The sequence below is a fragment of the Apostichopus japonicus genome, chromosome 20 (assembly GCF_037975245.1).
Source record: "Apostichopus japonicus isolate 1M-3 chromosome 20, ASM3797524v1, whole genome shotgun sequence".
Taxonomy (NCBI): Eukaryota; Metazoa; Echinodermata; class Holothuroidea; order Aspidochirotida; family Stichopodidae; genus Apostichopus; species Apostichopus japonicus.
The window spans coordinates 30,137,477-30,160,395 of NC_092580.1; the positions used below are offsets into that span (position 1 = coordinate 30,137,477).

The 22,919-nt window shown below is 36.2% G+C and overlaps 1 protein-coding gene across 6 annotated transcripts in view; it reads right to left on the minus strand.

The window, feature by feature from the left end:
* Nucleotides 1-22,919, minus strand: part of LOC139962244 (SRSF protein kinase 1-like) — a 95,503-nt gene that overhangs the window by 50,942 nt on the left and 21,642 nt on the right. The window contains exon 1 of one of the 6 annotated variants that reach the window (XM_071962290.1): nucleotides 18,652-19,377. The exons of 1 other annotated variant lie outside the window; for it this stretch is intronic. In XM_071962290.1, coding sequence (XP_071818391.1) covers nucleotides 18,652-18,737 — 86 coding nt within the window. In that variant the 5' untranslated portion in view covers nucleotides 18,738-19,377. Of the gene's footprint in view, nucleotides 1-2,059; nucleotides 2,345-6,108; nucleotides 6,930-10,479; nucleotides 10,794-14,802; nucleotides 15,065-18,651; nucleotides 19,378-22,919 lie in introns of those variants that run through there. 4 more of the 6 variants (XM_071962289.1, XM_071962292.1, XM_071962287.1 and 1 more) reach the window with 4 other exon arrangements.

Genomic DNA, 22,919 nt, shown 5'->3' on the forward strand with positions numbered 1-22,919 from the left:
CCAGGGCTCGAACCTGTAATCCTTAGATCACAAGTCCACTGCCTTAACCACTTGACCACAACGACCTGTACTTTCCTAGCTAGAAGAGTCTTCATTTCCTTTTCCCTTTCTTTAAATACAACATTTATAAGCTCTGCTGCTTGATAATAAATTCATTTAGTCCTGTATCTTCAAACCTCTGTGAAGGTATTCAAGTGGCATATATATATCGAGGGTACAGAAACATCCACATCAATTTTTTTTAAATATTTACAGTCACTGGAATTCTCACAAAATGATTAAGATATTCAGAAATGGGTCAATGTTATTGTTCTTTCCATGTTTGTGCACTTCTCTACTCACATGCATGAATAGCTGTAACTTAAAATGGGATGAAATTGTCGAGCCATTCATAGCAAAATGGGTGGGAAAAAATTAATTTCTAAGATAATAAAACAAGTTTTTACCCCTTCAACGCACCCAGTCGAGCAAGGAAAGGCGACAGGGATCAATGGGAAGGAGTGGTTATTCGGTTACAATATCTTATGCTAGGGGAGAGATTAAAGAGGCCTTGATTTAGAAAGGCTCTCAGCAGCTACGGTAGTTATATATGTGATTGATTAATTTACATACAAGTTGTAATATGTTTGTGTTCACATACATACAAGTTGTTAATTAAAAAGATTCCTCACACAAGTTCTCAACTCTAATCTAAATCATGTGGTTCTGTTTAAGAAGGTCGGCAGTTATGCCCCAAATATGCTAGAAAGTCTGATAATGGTCACCCATACTCAAACTTCATTGAGCAGTTTTACTGCCAAGTGATTGAAAAGTAGAGCTCTTAAGGCACACAGCTATATTTAATCGTCTATTTTAACACTCCTCATTTCAAGGAGGATAATTGATGAACAGAGCCTTGTAGGAATGGACTTCTGAAACCTTGTAGCAATGTTTAGCATGCAAAGCCTTTGCGACTGATACTGTGACCTTTAAGTTCCTGACTACATCGATATTCCATGTTTGATCAAAGTCCTTGAAGATGCTTTGTAAATAAAATTGTTAGAAAAAAAAAACATTTTGAATACGATCTGTGAAATACTTCATAGAATTTCTTGTCTGATGCAGAAAATGTGCAATCCTATAAATCCCCTACAACAGTTAACTGTAAAAGGTCCTGTCCAAAGAGTATACACAGACTTTTATGTAAAGCACTACAGGAACAACTTCATAAAGACCCATAATTCACACCACCCATACAAAATCATGATGGTTTGTGTCCCCTTTAAGGCCAAATTTTTGAGATTTTTCTAGTTCCCCCCCTGCCCCCACCGACTTCTCCCCCTTCCCAGACAACCAGACTTCACTTGTGGTTGTCCAAACAGCACATTTGGTTGCCCCAAAAATTGTGCAAAATGACCAATGTTCAATTTGTACACTGTGGGAGATATTTGTCTTTACATATTACAAGTATTTACATATCACAAAATTTCACACAACTGATGGCATTAAAACAGAACCTATGGATACCCTACTGCACTCCATCATCTAAGTAGGCATGCAAAAATAATGAAGAGATGCGAATATGCCAAGTCATTAATCAAACAAATCAAGAAATAACAATGACATCAAATATTCCTTAAAACGGCTGTGGATAACAGATAACTCTGTTATTTTGAATATAAAACATAAAATGAATAAATAACTGAAAATAGAAACAGTTGCTACTAACACTTTCTTCCTATCACGTCGGAGTCCCACCCATTTCCAAAATGGGTTCCTGTTCCATAGTACCTCCTCCCTATTCCTAAATACTTCTCCCTATTTTCATATACTCCTACAAAATGCCATATTTTCTTAACAAACTTCATTTCCTAGATAATGAGGAAAGCTAAGCCACCTGAGCCAACAAGGGCAAAGCCATCAAGAATCTAAATTTAGTATCCTGCTGCATATAGAAAATATTACTACATGTATGCTAAATATAACATATATATATCAACCATTACAATACCAAGGAAACCTGTTGAAGTATGAAAACGTGATGCACAAATGTTCGTTGAATTTCTTTTTTCTTGCTTACGTCAGAGAAATGAGCATTTCTTTGCATCGCCAACAGTAGCAGGTCTGTAACATGACTGACACCTGTCTGGACGGGCAAAACATCTCCTTTCCACCCAAAAAATTATAAAGAAAACCAGCCAAAACTAACAACCATTCAGATGATCCACAAACCAAAAGTGGCTTTTCCAAGAGAAGGGGTGAAAAAAAATTAAATCTCCAGCTATTAAAAGAATCCTACTGTATGCGTGCATCAGAATGACAAACGGAAAATTCGGTCTGATGTCTCTTCGCTGGAAGCAAGACGCTAACTGAATCTCGGTTCATAATTGATCTCGCATAACCAACTTCTTCGTCGGGGACTCACGAAGAGGAAGTGTTTGGAGGAAATGTGCAAAATAGGTTGGCCGTGTTAATGCTGTATGCCTGATCAATCCAAGTAGGACGAAGTGAGAGATATAGAGATAGAGAGAGACGGTTTTCTGTTCAGCTTTACAAGTATCTTGAGAGTTCCAAGAAGTATGTCTTAATTAAAAGCTATGGGAAAAGACAGTTTGGAGTATTAATTGAAGCTTCTTTTTATTTAAATAATGAGAAGGGAATATTGACTAAGTGAAATAAGCTGTACTGGTCCAAACTATTACGATGCAAACCAAAATATTTTGAGCCTGTGCATATAGAATTTTGTCCAATTAAACTGCAACATGCTGCTTTCACACCAGTACTGTAATACTGTAAATAGTTTTATGGCAAAAATAAATTCTGATGGATGGATTCTTGTACTTTTGATAGAAAATAGCTTAAAAGCTTTGAACAACAATTTCTACAAAAAAAAAATGTCATACACACTAAATTTCTCTTTTTCTTGAAATTTCAGCCACACAGTTATCTTCATTCACACAATGATGAAAAATGTGCAAGAAGGTGGTGGGTGGTAGGAGGGAAGGGGAAGGATTAGGAAGAAAAAAGAATTCTGATTTCCAATATATCCCAAACAATGGATGCTTGTGAAATGTCTTCTCTCCATTTTCCTTCCAATAATACTACTGTACTGGCAGCAACACTTTCATGCGGGGGTTATAGTCCTACTAGGACTGACGTACATGCTTTGGGTATAAAGGTGTAGTACGCTTCTCATCGCTGTCATGGGAAACCCTTTGCGGTAACACCATTTGTTGCATTCACTACCAAATCGTGTCACTTGCTTCACCATGCAAACAAAGAGGAGCGTTAATTTCGCTTGTCTGTCTAATGTCAAAGACAAGTAATACAACTAGGGTTCCACTTAACTCACACTGTCAGTAGTAATAGATTACTGCACTGAGATAAAAAAAAAAAAGTACAACTTAAAGAGAAGATGAGGCAACCTCTGAATGAGACTTGCAATATTCATGTCAATATCAAAAGCAAAAGAAAAGGAGGCACTCTACCAAGGTAATAAAAATTGACGAAGAATGAAACAAAAGAGATGACAGATGTTTCTAACAGTATATTGCTCTACTAATTAGCACATACATCATACAGTTGAGCTTGAACACTATAAATTAGGTTATATTGCCGCTCTGATGTTTGTTTTAAAGCTACATAAGATGAGTTTCTACTCATGAGAGGGGTGTACGTAGGGTGCTACTGTATGGGAATGTAGGATTGGTGCAGGGACCATTGACAGCATTGGTGCAGGGACCACTGACAGCATTGGTCAGATGCCCACTATATTGTACAACATAGATCTTCTATTAGAGCTTATAAACAGATCTAGGAGTCCATGTACTAAGAAATGTCTGCAGAGGATTAGCTGACAGTTCAAAGACCTCCATCATTCAGCACAATTGCAAAATCCTGCAAAATCTTTCTGGTATAGTACTACTCCATCAGTCCATGTCATAATTTGTTGACTAGCCTAGAAATATTCTTCCACTAGCCTGAATGTTATCAGTGTGCAAAGAATGCAATATCATTTATGCCTGCAGTAATATCAGTGATAGAGCTGTGGCTAGTGTTAGACAGGATACCTAACATTACATAAACCAATATCAATGTTCAAGTTTTAATGCTGATAGAGCACTTTTTTCAAGCGAGTCAATATTCAGCTTGCCCAGAAGTCTTCCAGTGTCTAAAAACCCTTTCAGCAGCACTATGATTTCCATGCTTTAAAGCAAATGAAGATTACAGACTTTTTCATATCAAGACATGTCTTAGTATGAAGCCTAAACAATGATGACCTAGTATGTTAGGCTACTGTACCTATAGCAAGTCTAAGAATTTGTTACTCTTGCCAAATGTATGCTAACCACTTGCAATAATTTGCTTTGAGGACATTCAATGGGCAATGAACCCCAAACATGACTTACTGTAGTCATAACTTTCCATCTCAGTTTGACTTATGATGTTAACTGTATCTCAGACTTCTTGAAAACTTTGCTTTGAGAGCATACAGTAAGTCATAAATCACGTTAAAAGAAACGTTCAACTGAGGATCTTTCCTAATTTTCCAGACTACACATTTCAAAATTCAAGGATTTTCAACATCTAGAAAGAAGTTTGCCATTTTCCCTGACTGTAACAATTTTCCAGACTATGAGGGAACATTCTACATAAATAATCAGTCCTGTAATCCTTCTCAGGAACCAATTGAAGGTTTCCATACAACTATATAATACTGGCAACATGAATGAACGACCAAAGTTTATTTTTAATTCACAAAACAAAACTCTCATTAGATGTTAACAATTCCAGTGATTCTCTTTAATGAGTATGTTTGACATTCCTAACAAATCAACATGATTAATCTCACCCTACCTTTTAGTTGTTTGCTTAATTATCCTAGACAGGGATATACACACCATTCCAACTGATCCATAAATATTTTTCCTGCATGAGGTCTGGGGTGCACCAGTGAGATGAAACTACTGTTCCCTCCCTGCTACATGATTAACTACATACAATCCCATAGAGCGCCGTGATGGCAGGTGAAAACAAACTAACTACTTATATTAGAAAGTCCTGACGGAGGCACCCAGCGAACGGGATGGATTTCATTGTATTCCCATGCCGCACAATTTATCGTCCACATCATCTCATAACAGCTATTGTTATTTTTATGAAAGAATGGGTCACATTTGGTTAATACCACTAACACTGATTGTCGTTGTCGTTTTTATTGTACTAAAATGGGAGTTTAATAAAAAAAAAAATTGAAAAATTTAAAAAATTTAAAAAAAAAAAACACTGATTAATGTTATTCAATTGTTAATATCATGTGACATCTGACAACTTGCTTTTGTTATTATTCTATAAAGACGGGTACACTTTCAACTACTGAATTATGATGTAACATTGTAATACTTCAAGTACTATGGATACCAATCTGCCCCATATTCAGTACATTTGTTGTGTCTGATACTCTCAGTCTCATTCAAAGTCTGTTGAATTTTTTCAAACAGCTCTTTTCGTTTCCACGATACACACCTTTGAAAGTTTTGATAAATCTGGGAAACTCATTAAATATGTGCAAACTACAGTATGATGTGAAGTGTTGCGCTCATCAAAATTTCTTATTTTAGCCCTTAATAAGTTAACCCTTAATTACAAGCCCACATATATCATTTGAATAATGTGATGTTCCTCTTTTTAAAGAAGACAATAAAGTTCAAAAAATCACCTTAGGCCACAAAAAAATGTGTTCAAGTGTCCTTGAAACAAAGGAATTACATTACATCATCAATGGTCATATTAGCTAATGTTTATTCATAAATAGAGCTAAATCAAGCAAAGACTTAAAAAGACCTGACACCATCAGCTATTCATTTTTAATAGTTGTGCACAAAAATAAGTAACTGCAAAATTTCACCCTCTTCTTACTTTCTTTCTTGCTTCAAATGAAATGTTACTCCATTTTACTGCTAATAATGACCACAATAGAAAACAAAAGTCAGCAAATATTGATAAAAAAAGGTTAACGGAAACCTCCATAATTGTTAGAATATTGCTTTCTTTCAAACCTTTCAGCAAATTTACTGTCCTGAAAAAACAAAAAGCAAAAAAACAAGAAGAGATCATTCATTAACAAACCTGCCATCTTCATAAACTCTGGCTTCTTGGCCCACTAAAGTCAGCAGAAATCTCATTTTCGTTATCACCCAATGAGCAAGAGTATAAAGAATGTGAAGCACTGAGGTTGAAAGACAATTCTTGATGTCTAAAGTACCTTGCCACATTGCATAGAATTTCACATCGTACTCAGAAAGCCATCGACAAATGCATCTTTTTCTTCCAATACTTCCTCAACGAGACATCAGAGAAGAACATCTCTTTGACTTATATCCTTTTATTTATTAATTTTTTTCCTTCTTTTTTCTTGCTTCCTTTGACAGGAATGACCATTTGCAGATTTTCCTGCTATGTTAAAAAAATTTGAGAACAGATGTTCTAAGTGCACAACTAATCCAGCAACAAATGTGATAAAGACCCATTATCAGATCCACAGACTAATTTTCGACATGGTGTTCCAGACGATCACAGTATGTATGTAATTTGCAAGGTTCCTCCTCTGTGTTCTAATTCCATCTTGCATTGTTCTTCACTCTCAGCTGGCAACACCCCTTCCCGAACAAACCATCCCACCAACAGGTCCTTTCAACAACTACCTGACAAAGTCTTCAAATGTAGTTCATAACATCTGGTAAAATTGCCACAGTCTTAATAGATTCTCCTTCTTCTCTTGGCATATTTGTACTGCATAATAATGTCTTGACATCTAAGATTTACAATTTGGCTTTGGGCTATATAGGTAAGTTCCAAGCATTCATCATCAAATTTACTACATACATATCTAGAATGATGATGACCCATAGCATGACCTTAGTCTTCCAGCACAAAAACCTCATGTGGCCAGGAATTGTCTGGCAGGAGACAAAATTCAATTGTGGCAAAGTTTTAATCTCTCCAATCCATTGTGAAATTCAAAACCACAGAAGGAGCTAAATTTCATGGAAGCTAGAGAGATGGAATCTGAAGTGGTTAAAGCGATGTAATCCATCGCGCCCGAAAAGAGAATTCCATTTTTCAGGAAACATTCTTAGGCCCTCCTGCAATTGTTGCCTTACCAGAATTCCAGTAGTGACCATTTCAAAGCTACTGAACCTAACCCATTTCTGATATACATGTCAAATATTATGTCAAATATTGTGTCAAAATTACGAAAATAACTCTGTAGACTAGAAACTTTACAAAATCTAAAACCAAGTACAGTACTACTATTCTTAAACTTGAGCAGCTGAATACCAATAAAACATTCACCAACCCCCCTCTCCCTCCCTACACCCACCCATACTCTCCTCCCACCTACTCAAACTCTCTCTCCCCCTCTCACCATGAGGGAAAAATTTGTTGTTGTTATATTCTTGACTCATTATTGTCACTTACAAATTTTTACAGTATTATATATTACCTTTTATTATATAGCTAATCATATCCTAACGCTGTTAGTGTATGGCACAGTGGAGCCTAACCAACTTGGCAGTTCCATGCTCTTTTCAGCAAAAATGATTTTACCAAAATGACAGATAATCATGTGCTGTGGATTTGACTTTCTGCATATCAACTCAAAAGGGGTCTTGTGCCATTAACTTATGGATTTTAATAGAGTGAAACATGTAATACAGTGGTGACGGTGACAACTTGTTAAATGATGCTTATGTTGTAGTAATTTAGTGTGCTTATAAATTAACTACTTCAGATGGGGATTTTCCACTACTTGGGCCAGTAGTACTAACTATACTTGACTATTTAGGGGTTGCCTGAGCATAACCAAGCCATCATGATATCGATGTTCAATGAACTTTATTACTTGGTTTAGAAATCAATATATGAACACACCATGTTTATGAATGCGTATAAAACCCATTGCATACTTCGTCAGCTCAACCCGTTCCCTGTAATAATTATAAATGATGCTTTCGCTATGTGTTTACAAATGGAGGGAATGCTCCGTGAAGTTTGTGAGCAACCTCCGTACATGAACAATTCCTGTATATGATGCACTTGCAAATTTACGAACCATTTTACACAGTTAATTCCCATTGAGGTTTGTCATTGACAAGAGTCAATGGGCTGTTAATGTGTGATTTAGGTCGCATACAGTAAACTCAATGGAGAATTAAGTCCCATTGACCTACTGTGTAAAAGTGAAGATCGTCAAGATGAACCAACTTTCTTGAAAAAGGCTAAGAACAATCTCACCAAGATTTTTGTTTGTTTGATAGTAGATACTGTGTTAATATTTACACATCTATCACTTGCCCAATTGGCATATTGAGATAAGAGAGAACTCGCCCGACATAATTTTCACTTGCAGCAACTGGGCAAACATTAATGTACAGCCCTGTAAACTGAAATCACTTCCAGTCAAATCACACTGTAATGTCATCATGACTTTGTAAACATCTTGCTCGGACTACTTTTGCAAAAGGAGATAGCACAGTCTTATGTATGATAATGATTAAAATTTGCAATTTTTAAAACAGGTCACTATCATTTCTTAAACCAGCTTGTTGCATAATCTTAATTGCCAACAGAAACTATACCCTTGAAGAAAAACTATACTTCGTTGATTTTTTGAGGGATGTTAAACCAGAATCATTGAAAAAAAAAACATTAAACCAACTCTGAATACTTTCATTTCAAGAGAAAATATTCAACTACCTTCAATCACATTACACTAATAGCCTAACCTTCTTATTTCATTGCATACTGTACATGTAAAGTAAAAGAATCAGATGTGAAGTTGAAATTATCAGTAAATGATCACCTATGTCTACCCAATAAATAACTGTGACTTTTTTGGACTAATGGACAAACTTGAGAGCTATCCTTTTGAACATTGCTATAAACAACTGAAAGTGGAACATGATGATACTACAGGTTTTGCAGGATTTGGAAGTATAGGCCATGTTGATGTTTTAACTAGTCACTCTCATGCAGTTCAGATTAATGTGGCACAGTGTACATATTGACTGATTGTATATATTTGAATAGCAACTAGCCTACAAAGAAGGATGAATAAATCAAACTTAACATAGCAACAGACTGCTACTTGAAGGTCATAAATTAACAATAGTGGGTAAAGGGGGACGGGAAAGAAAGGAGGGTGTGTTGGGGGACAAAAGCATGTGCATTTGTATATATCTTTATAAAGAATTTCTGTAGAACATGATAAAAAAGGGAAATATGGGACCATAAAATGTGTGTACATGTGTTAGCCTTCATAGTGGGAGTTTTGAAAGATAGAGGGATTTTTATTGATAAGAACCAGATTAGGGCAGCTCAAGTAAAGAAAACAGTAAGTCACATGCACCAATAGTTGCCGGGCAAGCTGTCAAAAACATTCCAAGGAACAGACTATCTGATCCATCTGTTCCTTCCTATCCAAACGACACGTTGCTTTAAGTTAGCAGGAATTTGTCAACAACCACATGCTGACAGTTGTTTAGAACATAATGTCAAGACAGTCCCAAACACTTTCGACTTTAACCTTGAATTTGGCCGCCAAAAAGATAAACATCATCCCCCTTGTCTAAAAACAAACAAAATCTTCCTGCAAGGAAGGAAGACAAACCCCACAATTCTTCAATTTCTCTGTCTTTGATGTTAAAATGTGTGGAAATGAATGTGCAAGGGAATGTGTGAAAACAAAAGCAGAACAGCCAACAGATAAACTGGAATAAATAAATAGACAATACAATACATTCTGAAATTTAATGAGCACAAATGTCATTGAAATTGTTTGACGCAGTTTGGTGGTATATATCATGTTGCTCTGTTCGTTAAAGCAATAAATAATAAGGTATGGCGCTAAGACACGATCTACGCAAGCAAAATTGCAATAGGAACAACAGAGATGATAAGTTCTAAGGAGAGACAGAGGAAGAACTCTCCAATTGAAATGTCTTGCGTTAACCAATAAGGAGAATTAACTCCACTACCAAATAATCAAAGTGCAATTGAAGTCTCTTAAACGTTTTATTTTCAATTTTTAACCCAAAAAGAGGAATTACCATCAGTAAGTAACTTCTTAGAAAAAGACAACTTGGCATTTCGTTTCGAGCATTTACAGCTATAGACTGTAAAACCAAGTTTTATCAAGATATTTAAAAAACAAAGCTTGATATAATTCTAGAGATGATGGGAAGACGACATCTCACGTCAAGATCCTAAAAACATATCACATGACACGAATAGCACAATGGCAAACAATTTTTCTTTTTTTGACTCTTCAGTAATTCAAACGAAAGTCAAGGCTCCACTTGAGTTTCTTTTTAACTCAGTTCTGCACAGAGACACAAACAGATGTACAAAGTTACTACAGTATATAATATTTAGTGTGTATTGATTGATTTTATGTAGGCAACAACACCACACACAATGTGTACGTAGTATCCTTACCCACATAATAGTTCTGCACAGAGTGCTAATTGGAAGGACTCCCAGCCGCCAGTCTGTATTAACTCCATCGAGTGTTGTTAAACAAGGTGCATACTAATTCCAGAGCCACCTCCAATAAGGAATACTGAAAGAATGGATGTTGTCTCGGCAACTGAAGAACATCTTGTAAATTTTACGTGTAAACAGAGGAGAGCGGTTACCGCTGCCCTTTTACATGCAGTACTCCATTCCTTCATGGAAATCTCACACTCTTCATTCAAGCATGTTAACTATTACAATCCCATTGAAAAGCAGAGTAACACATGACAGCTATAAGAGGGTGATCCTCTACTACTTAACCCACACAAAAGATTAGACCACCAAAAGGTACACAGAGGGTGTTCCAAAAAGGTACACAGAGGGTGTTGTACTTTGGACTATGGTTTTTATTGTAGGACTATCAAACACAGCATTGCCGCCGTGAGGGAATTCAAAAGTTCCTATTGATATGTACCTATGCTATGGGAATGCCAATATTGTGACTCATTATGAAGATAAGGCACCTGAAAGGAGTAGTAGTAATGTAGTATTGGTCAATAATGACAGTCTTATAGAGAAACAGAAAGTAGAAGAAACAGATGTGAAGCTGACTGCTTTAAAAAACAGAGACTGGGTTATGTATGTTATCAAGATGAACAACAGTTGGTCAATGAAATAAAAAGATGAAATTTACCTCATGACCAATTTAACACACTCAAGCAATGAATAGTAAAATACCTGTAAGGATTACAAATCTCTCCTCCCCTTCTCCCATCCCTAAAAAAAAAAAAAAAAAAAAAAACGAGCAAAAGTTGAACAATGCAAGGCCCGTTATCACAAACAGTAGACACCTATGCTGACACTGAGTACCCACCCATCCAGGCCGAATGCCAGGGTATGGCCTGATGTGCATGCTACTTTATGACCAAAATATGGGGGTAACACTCACTTACAAAAGAACACCCAGCCACTAGATTAAATGCATAAAGTAGAATGGAGACAGGTAAGAAAGGAGTGAAGTAAATCATTCAAATCCCTAAGAAATGTTAAAACTGTTATACTCGATTAAGGTGGAAATGATTTTGTCACTATTTCGCCACTTGGCATTGACGAATCTCAAAGCCAATTGTGACAGCTAAGAATAGAGCTCTGTGCAAAGAGAGAAAGTACTCCATCTTAATCTCTTCATGCATCAAGATCTACCTTAGAGTAATTGCTAGGATTTTCAGAGAGTCAAACAATCACCTCGGATGCCAATGAAATTCTTCGACCCTATTAATTTCAGAGCTGATTAGCATTCCTACTTACTGAATAAACTTGGCCTTGACATCATGGCACACTTAACCAGAGACAGCTTTATCTTGGGCATGGAAGGACACTTAATTGATTTGACGATGCGAGTTACGGTATTTAAGAAGATGATTTCACTAAATCATACTTTCATACAATACCAATGATACTAACCTTGTATTTATACCTTTGCATATATACGAATATGTCAAGGAATGAGATGTTTCTCATATATATTTATGAAAAATATATATGTATATAAAAAGCTTCTGTACAAGTTTGGAGATCTTAAAATACAGGGGGAAACACAGAATAAGCTTTGGTACAAGGAAATAATGCAGGGCAGCAAAACAACACAAGTAATTCTTAACCTCATTCCAATAATGAAAGTAATGACTTGCAGTCTGTCCCAAACTTAAACAACCTTTATTCAACTATTTTCATTGGCATTGTTTGGGAAGGGCATGGTAATGCATAGGATGGGTAAATCCAATTTTGAACTTTCCATGAACCATCCCAATAATAGTGCACAGAGGTGGTCGCAAATAGTAATGGTGGGGACATCAATATGCTGGTAAAGTCAGTTTTTTTGGATTGATTAATACCTGAAAAATTGTCCATTATGATACCCACTACAAGTCCCACTACATATCAACGACAAAGTTGCACCTTGGTTTCCTAAAGCAGTTGATTTTTATCTACGACAAGTTTCACTTTCCAAAAGCCATTTGTTTTGCCTGAGTATATACTCAATGTGGACACGTTCTATGATCTTATGTGAAAACATGAATAAATCCCCCTCATACTTAGTTGCATATAGACAGTAAAAAAGACAAAAAAAAGGAAAGTGGCATTGCAGTATTAGCTATGATGTGTACAACTGCACTGCATACTGTAATTAACCAATGTACAGTGAAAGATCAATACCCAAACACATCAATCCAGACACACCTTGAAACAACAGAGTAGCAAGAATGACCGCTCAGATGTTCCTAAGATATTGTCGAGAGAGAGGTAGAAAAGATACCGTTGGCATGGCTCCATTTTTTAAATTTTTCCTACCTGTTTATATATAGTTGCTATAATTACTTATTGTCAACTATAAAACAGAACACTACCTGGTTTACAATTCAAGGTAATTGTTCAACGGGCAAAGACACTGGGAGAGTACTGTAGGTATACGTTAATAATGGGACAAGCTCAGATCCAAATACACGTAGTACAATGAGTGTATGCAACATGACACAATACAACAGTGGAAAGTGTTAGATACTGACACTGTTAACAATATGAATATTGTGTACATGCATTCATATGGCTGTGCTATATGCAGTGCTTAGTCATCAGACTTGCGGGTCGACTACAATAGCTTGCATGAGTATTATTCATACATCAAGTAGAATTCCCCTAAATATAAGTACAATTAAGGGCTCTGTGAACAAGTATGATGCATGTTTAATTAGAATTCCCCTAAATATGAGTACAATTAAGGCTCTGTGAACAAGTATGATGCATGTTTTTAAAAGTGGAATTCCCCAAAATATGGGTACTGTATATTTAAGGCTCTGAGAACAAGTAAGATGCATGTTTTAAAAGTAGAATTCCCCTAAATATGAATACAATTAAGGCTCTGTGAACAATTATGATGCACGTATTAAAAGTAATTCTTCTACATATGAGTATATTTAGGGTCTGAGAATGAGCATGAGTACATAATCTTGCTGTGGAAACTATACCAGATTTTCAAAATGCTTTGAGTATGAGTACAAGAACCAGTCCATGATGGCAAGTATGAGTACACATAACTATGCTGGGTTCAGATTAATTGGTACTCTGTTTGTAACACTCCAGCAAAGGTACAAAAACTAAAGCACATGTATGTAAACCCTCAAATATAAACCAACATTGTATTTCCTCATACATACATACATGTATGTTGTTGGCTTTCACTCTTAAAAAGATCCTTCTGGGCTGCACATTCCATACTACTATACAGTTCAACATACAGTTAGAACGCCAACCAAATTAATACATCAAACACAGCTCGTTGTCTACTATATATATTGCACAACATACTCATCTTCACCACCGCCACAGTGCAGAGCAGTTCCCATATTCAGTTTGGCATAATTACACCTGGAAGCCTTCATTTGTAATACCCTAGAGCGACCTATTACTCTTATGTAGCAGCACTATGAGGAAATAACTAATAGCTTGTTTTTTTTTTGTAAGTTCACGCAAAGACAGAAGCTCAAATGATCCTCGTTTACATCCACATGGGAACATATGTCAGACTAGTATTTCACCTCCTCATTTGACTAGTCTCCTCCCGGACAGGGAAATTAAATCAACTTAATTAGATCACAACAGAGCACTTTATCCTTCATTTGAATTGTAAATTAGGCAAATTATTTCCTGGTACTGCATATTCTTTACAGTAACTCCAGTAACGCAGCACCAAGTTATCAACTCTGTACATATGTATGCAAGTATGGCGTGGTAAACACCATCTGAGTTTGTCAGATGTCATTGACACATATTATATTTTAACACATTTTTCATTTTTCTTCCGCCAAATGTTATAGAAATGAAAGAGAACAGATTGAGAAACATGATCTTGCACTCTATCTACAGTAGCAAACACGGTATCAAGGGGAGGCGGGAGAAAGGGGGGGGGACAGATTGGATGTGATAGATGGGAACCAATTAAGCAACCCGTCTAGCCAAACCCGTTTCCTACGTATACATTCACATTCACAGTATTAAGTGACCGAGTGAATATGTATGAACCAATGACTGAGGACAGGAGCGATTTCACAACCTGGATGTTAAACCAAACAGTAACACAAAACTATTGTGTGAGGTGCTTGGGTTCATGGGAAAAGCCAAGCACAGCTAACCGGTACCGACAACGACGATGCTACAGAAATTACAATCAGGTCACCCTCAGCATCACTTTGAGCTTGTTTCAAAAACAAAGTATATATATACTTTACCACAAAAGGAACACCTTACCGTCTGTTGGCAGGTCCTCTCAAGAACAACAATGGTGCTTTGCGTAAAAAATCCATGATTTCCAACTGAAATAGGTCTGAAACTAAATATGGCATGAATTCCTCTGTATATCAAAAAATTTGAATCCAGCAACATAGCAAAGGCATACATGCATAGAACTATCCTGCACGTGGCCAACCGTCAATTATGAAAAATCTTTTACAAAACAAAGCTTATGTCTTTATTTTATGAAATCGAAAGTTTCATGGGAAATACATTCTAAGTATGCCTACTTTCTTTTTTACATGTTAACTCCGGGATGTGCTATCACAAAATGCCTAGCACAAATCAAAAGCGACTTGATACAGGTAAAGGCTATACATTTATATGTTAAACCAACATGATTCTGAAAAATAATAATGACAAGTTTTTGTAACCACAAATGTAAAATGAGTTACATACTGTAATGTAGTCTGCCCTTGCCTCAAAAAGATGAATCAAATAGTATTTATCAGGAGACAGTATGTGGCCACCTCTACTCATGGAATATGTAAATATGTATATATATATATGCAAGCGTACTTAATACTTCAGACATTAGGCAGCTTAACATCTCAAGCCATGCAAATTCAAGAGCAGTTCAAGAGCAGAAAAAAAAAAACAATTTTTTCATTTCTTCATGCTGTTTGGATCCTGCATTTTGTTTAATTTTTCGTAAATATTAATCGAAACAATCGAAATTGCCAGAAAGGATGTAGTGGTTGTGTAAGGGTGAATTGCATGCCTTTGGGACTAACTATATACTGTATGTTTGAGTTTTACTTTGCATAGAACCCTAGTTTAGCTTAGATCGGTGTCGATGTTACATAAACAGCATCCTGGTAATTATCAAATTCTCACTTCATTTCTCAAAAACCTCTCACCTAAACTTCAGTTTTTATTCCAGACACAATTTTTGGAAGGGTTGTGACACCTTTTTTCAGACGCTTGTATTGATGTTTGTGTACTTGGTATGTTGACTGCAAATTTTAAACGACTTGCCAATGGCATGCAAGATCACAACTTTCAGTACCTGTCCGATTCTGCCGATGTATCAGTTTATTGTTGTACTTTTGCACATCAAAATTTCCTCTTGAAAACCTACATATGTTTCAAGTGCTTTACCTCATATAAAGGTATTACTAGTCTCTAGCATATATAATTACTTCAGAATTGCTGCATATTATAAGAAGGTACCTAATCTACCATATACATTCACGTACATACAATCATACATAGTTAGTGCACATACATAAAAAGGACACACACACACATATAAAAAAGAATTCTGTAAATATTCTCAACGGTCACACTGATTGTTAAAAACTTGTAGGGGTACATGGTTCAAGACCAAACCATAGTGTAGTTCACGTGTGGAATGGAAACTGTTTAATCAAAATTGGCGGGAAATTGTGGTGTGTAATAATTTCCTAGTACACAATTGGGAATATTATGATGGGTAAGTGCAAATCCTGGAAGCAAACATGTGTAAGAGAAAGGTCCATCAATTGACTGAATACATGCTCAATCGTGTGTGTATGGTTCAATTGTGCTATACAAAAGTACCGACTGCATGACCTACTGTAGGTACAAACTGCAGAGGGGCTCCAACTTTGTTTTGAGCAGCCATGCACTCAATCTTTATTTAAGACAAAAAAATATCAAAATTGAGTAAAAATGAATTGTCTAGAGCTAGATCAAAACAAGCATCTCTGTTTTGAAAAACCTGATTCTTTGAAAACAAGGTCGTGTGTTAAAGCGTAGTCACGAATCTAGTTCGGGTAACTTATATAGCAAAGCTAACACCAGAATGCTGTCATGCAATTGATTACACATGCATTTCTTATTCTGATAATATCGTGGAATTATTGTGGTTAGCTTTCCAACGGCATAATTATGCTACTTTATCTCCATAAATGACAGCTACTTGTCAAGTATTGGAGCTGATCTATACCCAAGTTGAATGCTCTTCCAATCAAAGACATGACAGTTTTGACAGTTTGCATTCCACCACCAATAATAGGTCTTTTTCACTGGTAAGAGGTCCTGATTACCGCAGTTCCTTAAGATTCGAGCAGATCATAATCCGAACGGTCTAGACACTTTGGGTGGTAGAGTGAGAAGGGCTGTCATTAACCGGCAGGGTATGGTCATAGAGGGCGCAGTGTAAAGAGGTTACCAGTTCACTCTAGACACGGTAGAGACACGAGAGAGTGCTGATGTTGTGAGAATACAGGTAAGCAAGGAGTGAAGTAAATAAAATAAAAATAAAAATAAAATAAACGATAATAGTATACGTAGTGATTGGAAATCTTAAGCTTTATTAAGAGCAATGAAAGAGCGATACTTGCGCAAAAGGCTGGCAATTACGGAAGGGAGATGGCTACACACACATACAGACAATTGCCAGATGCTAGAGCGAGGTTAATATGGTAATGCATAGGTTATATGAGGTGAGGGAGTACGCGCTGTTAATTACCAGTTCACTCTAGACACGGTAGAGACACGAGAGAGTGCTGATGTTGTGAGAATACAGGTAAGCAAGGAGTGAAGTAAATAAAATAAAAAATTTGTACTGCACTGACTGTTTGTTTTTTTATGAATATAGGAAACTCATATTTTTTTAATATAGCATGTCACTACAGTTTGTTGTTGGTATAAACCCTACATCTAGGTAATATTTGGTCATATTTCATTAACAAAGTCTGGCCTCTACAGGAGAATATGTGAACCTTGAGCGACACCCTATTTTCCTTTTATAAAAATCTCCCTGGTTTTAATTGGGTTATACTGCAAAACTAACGGAACATAGTTCTATCATTTACAGCCACTAACAAAGTTTTGAAATTCTACAAAGAAACTACTAAGTTAACTTAGTTCATTGTTTTTAAAATTCATGTTAATTAATTAACTCCTAGGTGCATGAATAAAGAATATTACTCTAACTTAAGTATGAATGCTACCAATAGACAAACTGGTCAAATGACAGCATTTTTTATTTTAGTTTCACACCTAATTACTTCACCTCAAACAAGATACAGTCAACATTTCCTTCTTGTAGTTCATAGTACTATTTACACAATTAACCAGCATTCATTCCGGCTGGTAGCACACCACAATTCTGTAAGTACTGTAATAGCACATAACATCAGAACTGTGCTTCTACAGTACTGAGAAGTGAATCATTATAATAAGACTCAGGTTACTAGGTTTAAACAACTCAACTTTAGCACATCCCCCTCTCCCCCCCACCCCCCAATTTCAGTCGTACAGCAGGGAAAAAAAATAACCACTATAGCGAATGGAAATGTGATAATGCAATTAGGCCAAAATGCAACACAAATTATGCCAAAGTATGGAAGCTAATTTAATGCACAAAACCATAACATTCTTAGTCAAACGTATGACAGGCAAACTTGATGAAACTCAAATACTGCTACTGCATATATGTGCAAAATGTGAACAGTAAAGACAAATTCCTAGAAAAGAATGTGCATGAATAAATCTAATCATAACAAACCACATATCACAAGCTATTGTTCAAATAACATAACACTATCAGTTGAATTTGCCCATGTATTATTAACAGCAAGCCAGACATGTTGTTACACCTTACTCTGGGATTATGCGCTTACCAAAAATGTGCACAGTGCACGACGTATACACAGACATACAGTGAGGCACAACGTTTGTTTTCAAAGCAGAATAATGAATGAAAAGTGCACGGTGTACACACTAGCCCTGTAAGAAGATCGGGTGTCACAGTAGTATCAAGGCTGTTTGTTAACAAACTCAGTATCATTTGTACATGTATAGTAAATCGATACTTACATGGTCTGACGTAAATCTTCCATTGAACATTTTGCAGCAAGTTTCATGAAAGTTCCCTTTGCGATTCCAAGCCTTGATTTCCACATTTCTTAACTGATGAGCCCACGATTATTGCACATCTTCTAAAAACAGTACCATTGTTGTTAAAGCATATTATCACAAGCGCACTGTTAGCCCAGTGCTGGAAAAACCACCTGTAGAACTAAGCGTTGAATCTAACACAGCATGAAATATCGGCCGACCACAGTGACTCAGTTCTATGACAATAATGGCTTGGAACACTTAAATGTCACTGAAAGCAGAGAAGAGGCACCTTCCAAAAGATTCTTCGACTCTCCAGGTGAAACTAGGCTGACCAAATTACTGTGCAAATTTAGCAACAACTACTACTACACTCTCTCTCTACATGGACATCGAACAATATTCAAACACACACTGATACAAGCGGACCAAAAGTAGCTGTAATTAATATTTCTCGGCACAGTAAATATTAGCCTCCTTTGTTTGATCTTATCTATAAGAGATGCCGCTTCCTACAGAAACTATACAATCACGTTGTATTGATGTCCCTTTCATTCACCAATATAGCTATTAGCACTGAAGTTCATTCAAGCAGACAAGAGTTGTATCAACCCACATATTTCTACTATGACTATTCAGAGTGGGCACTAGAGTAAAATGACAGAATCCCACATAACAATAATAATCCCACATAATATTAATAGCTTCTAGCTACAGGAGTTTAAACTTAACAAACCAAAGCCCCTTATTGTATTGAAGTTTACAGGTCTGACTACAAAAGCCCTCTTTAAACAAGACATGCCTTTGACTTTTTCAAGAGGGGTTATGGGAAATTATCACATCTGACATTCCACAGCAGAGCCTGATGGGGCTCTGTGATGTAATCCTTTTGACATCTCTGACTTGACAAATCAATTTCTGAGTCAAAGGTGTAGTTAACCAAAGTATTTAAAATAGTTGCATAAGTTTTTTTTGTTTTGATGATATATGATATATTATAATCATACGCCGACCTTGCCATTCGGAACAATGAATTAATGTGGCTAACCCAAATAACCTATTCAAAGTGAATGTCATCTTGTCTTGACAAATTGATTTAGTCATAAAAGGTAATTCAAAAAATCTTCTCCAAGTTTATGGTACCATTAAGAACAGAGATAGATAATTCCTAGGTGATTTCCAGACAAGCTGATCTGATAAAAATCAGGAATGGACCTGTCACCAACATTCTGGGACATTCATTCAGTCAGATGTGATTGGAAGATAAAATATACAAGTTTGCATCAATTGGACTATGTCATCTCCTTACAAACTTATGGACACAGTACTTAATAAAGCAACGAGAATGTGTATTATTTCTATATTATCCCTAGGTATTTAGACTAACACAACTCCCAGCCTGCTTCTCCAGTAAACAAGAGGAATATTTACTGAAATCTGAAGTTTAAAATAAAGGTATATAAAGAAACATAGCACTGTATACCAACACACACATTAGTCCAACTCCAAGTATCATAGCTCATTCTGTTGATGAGATACAAAATACACTGAAATATTACCCCCTTGCACAGTTGAGACGAGTCTGCTACACAAAAATGGTGACTAAAGCAGTTTCTTGCACCAATTTCTTCATAAATTTCTAATACTACTCCTTTACTTGACTTGATATTTTTAGGCTTGGGCAACTCATAAACATTTGGTAGTGTACACTGTACACGTGAACACTGAACTCACAACGCAAACAGGAGTATATCTGTAAGGAGAAAAGTGCAGTACGGATTCCGAAATGCCTTCCACCCTCCCTCTCCCACCCCCCCTGATTGAATTTTTCAGCTGTCAAAAGTTCACAATCTAAAACACTACATTTTCTTCCTAAAGTAGGCCTTATGATAATTCCCAATCACTTTTTCTTATTCATTTATTTATGAAAATAAAAATAAATCAAATCAAACTGTTAGCAAACTGCTTATCCACTATAGAGAGCCTGTTTTTAGCCTCTGAAAAAGATCCTGCTAGGATCGAAACGTCAGGCCAACTTACTTTTACACATCTCAATTATTTATGAACGATCATAAAACCACTTCCTCAAATGTTTGAACAAAACAGTGGATGACAAGTCCCTGTAGCCTAAGAATGAACCTGTGTCTTTGGTCAAATACCGTCTTGATTCCACTGAACCAATGCCTGCTCAATAGGAAAACTAGGAACCTAAGCAAAGTCATGAGAACTTTACATAACATTTTAACAAGTTGGACAATGTAAAAGACAATGACATGAAACCACTTCCTCAAATGTTTGAACAAAACAGTGGATGACAAGTCCCTGTAGCCTAAGAATGAACCTGTGTCTTTGGTCAAATACCGTCTTGTTTCCACTGAACCAATGCCTGCTCAATAGGAAAACTAGGAATCTAAGCAAACAAAGTCAAGAGAACTTTACATAACATTTTAACAAGTTGGACAATGTAAAAGACAATGACATAAAACCACTTCCTCAAATGTTTGAACAAAACAGTGGATGACAAGTCCCTGTAGCCTAAGAATGAACCTGTGTCTTTGGTCAAATACCATCTTGTTTCCACTGAACCAATGCCTGCTCAATAGGAAAACTAGGAATCTATGCAAACAAAGTCATGCCAACTTAACATAACATTTTAACGAGTTGGACAATGTAAAAGACAATGACAAAAAAGCCCTTTAAAGAAAATAAATAAAGCTGTGAAAACAGAGTGATAGAATTTTTTTCATTTTTTTCACTCAAAACACAGAAAGTTTTACTTTACTGTAACATGTTTGTAAGTCCATTTTGGCAGCTGTCTGGTGGTAAGATAAATTATCAATAGAGAATGCTTCCTTGTCATTGTATCACTACTAAAAATAACAACTTCACATACTCTACAACATTTCTAGACAACCAACCTACCAGCTTGTTAAAATCACATGAAATCTCAATTAACATTCACGAAATTTAGAATTAAAAACACCCTGAATGACCCTGTACCCTTTCTCAGGTGTTCCTTTCATGTTTCAATGATATGACTTCTATAATTGAAATGTAACACCAACCACCCACTCAAAATGTCCATACCCAGTAACCAAGCTATTGTTTGGGATAGGACTGAGTGTTTATGTGTATATATATAGATGGCAGCACACCATATCTGTCAAATAACATGTACCAAATTTGGAGGCAACCAAAATAACTCTGTGTGACATACCATTCCACAAATATATGTCAAAAGGTACATTATGATGGAAACCCCCTTTAACTTCTAATGTTATATCTAAATTAAATTAGATTGTACTGTACTAAAACAAATGTAAAACATCAATAATTTATTCGGTGGATGTCTGCAAATTCAGCAATGGTCTTTTTCTTGGAACTTTTAAGCAAAATGTAAGCCCACTGTTTTGTGAAAATAAAGTTTAGAGACAATTTAGAATTCCCAAAACACGACTTTGGCATTCCGTGAAAGTCTAAAGGCTATCATGGAAGTTTTAATAAGACCTTGTTCATGAGCTTTGAAGAGTTATCGTTTGGCAATGCTTTCTGGTACTTAATTTATGGAAACTTTGTTGTTTAGTTTATCCCATGCAAGAGCTAAAAACCAAACTATTTCCGTGTGATTATTGTGGATGACTGTCACTTTAATCCAGTCTTTTAGTATCAAAGGCTGTTACGGAAGTTAAAATGGCAAGCATATAATAGTCACACCCATTCCTGCTACCTGGAATTTAATGCTCATCCTCAATAGAGAGATGCATACACATATAGATCTCAGCATCCGAACACTTTCCGAAATGCCGAGGGTGGCGACGGCATCCCATTCATGATCAGTGTAGTGCAGCAATGGAGGAGAAATAAAGTGGTTTCTAAGCAACTGAAACGAGAACATACACCTATTTTCCAATTTACAAACTACATATATGTCAAATGTACATAGAGAACTTTGTCCAGTACCATTGCACAGCAGCAAATTTGAGTACTGGAGAGAATCTGGTGCCTGGTGAGTGTTTGATCCATGCATGGTAGGTACTGACCTCTATACCACACCTTCACTTAACCTTAGGAATTCAAAAGTCCATAGTCTTTAGCTTCAAAAAGTTTGACAGAAGAAATTTTTGTCAAGAAAACCATTTCCTCAGTGGGGATTAATGCATAAAATGATGTACCTGTCTTGCAGGATGCTGGGTGGTATATGTTATGATACGCTTACCTGCTTTTTGTCTAGTCACAGACTTCAGTTT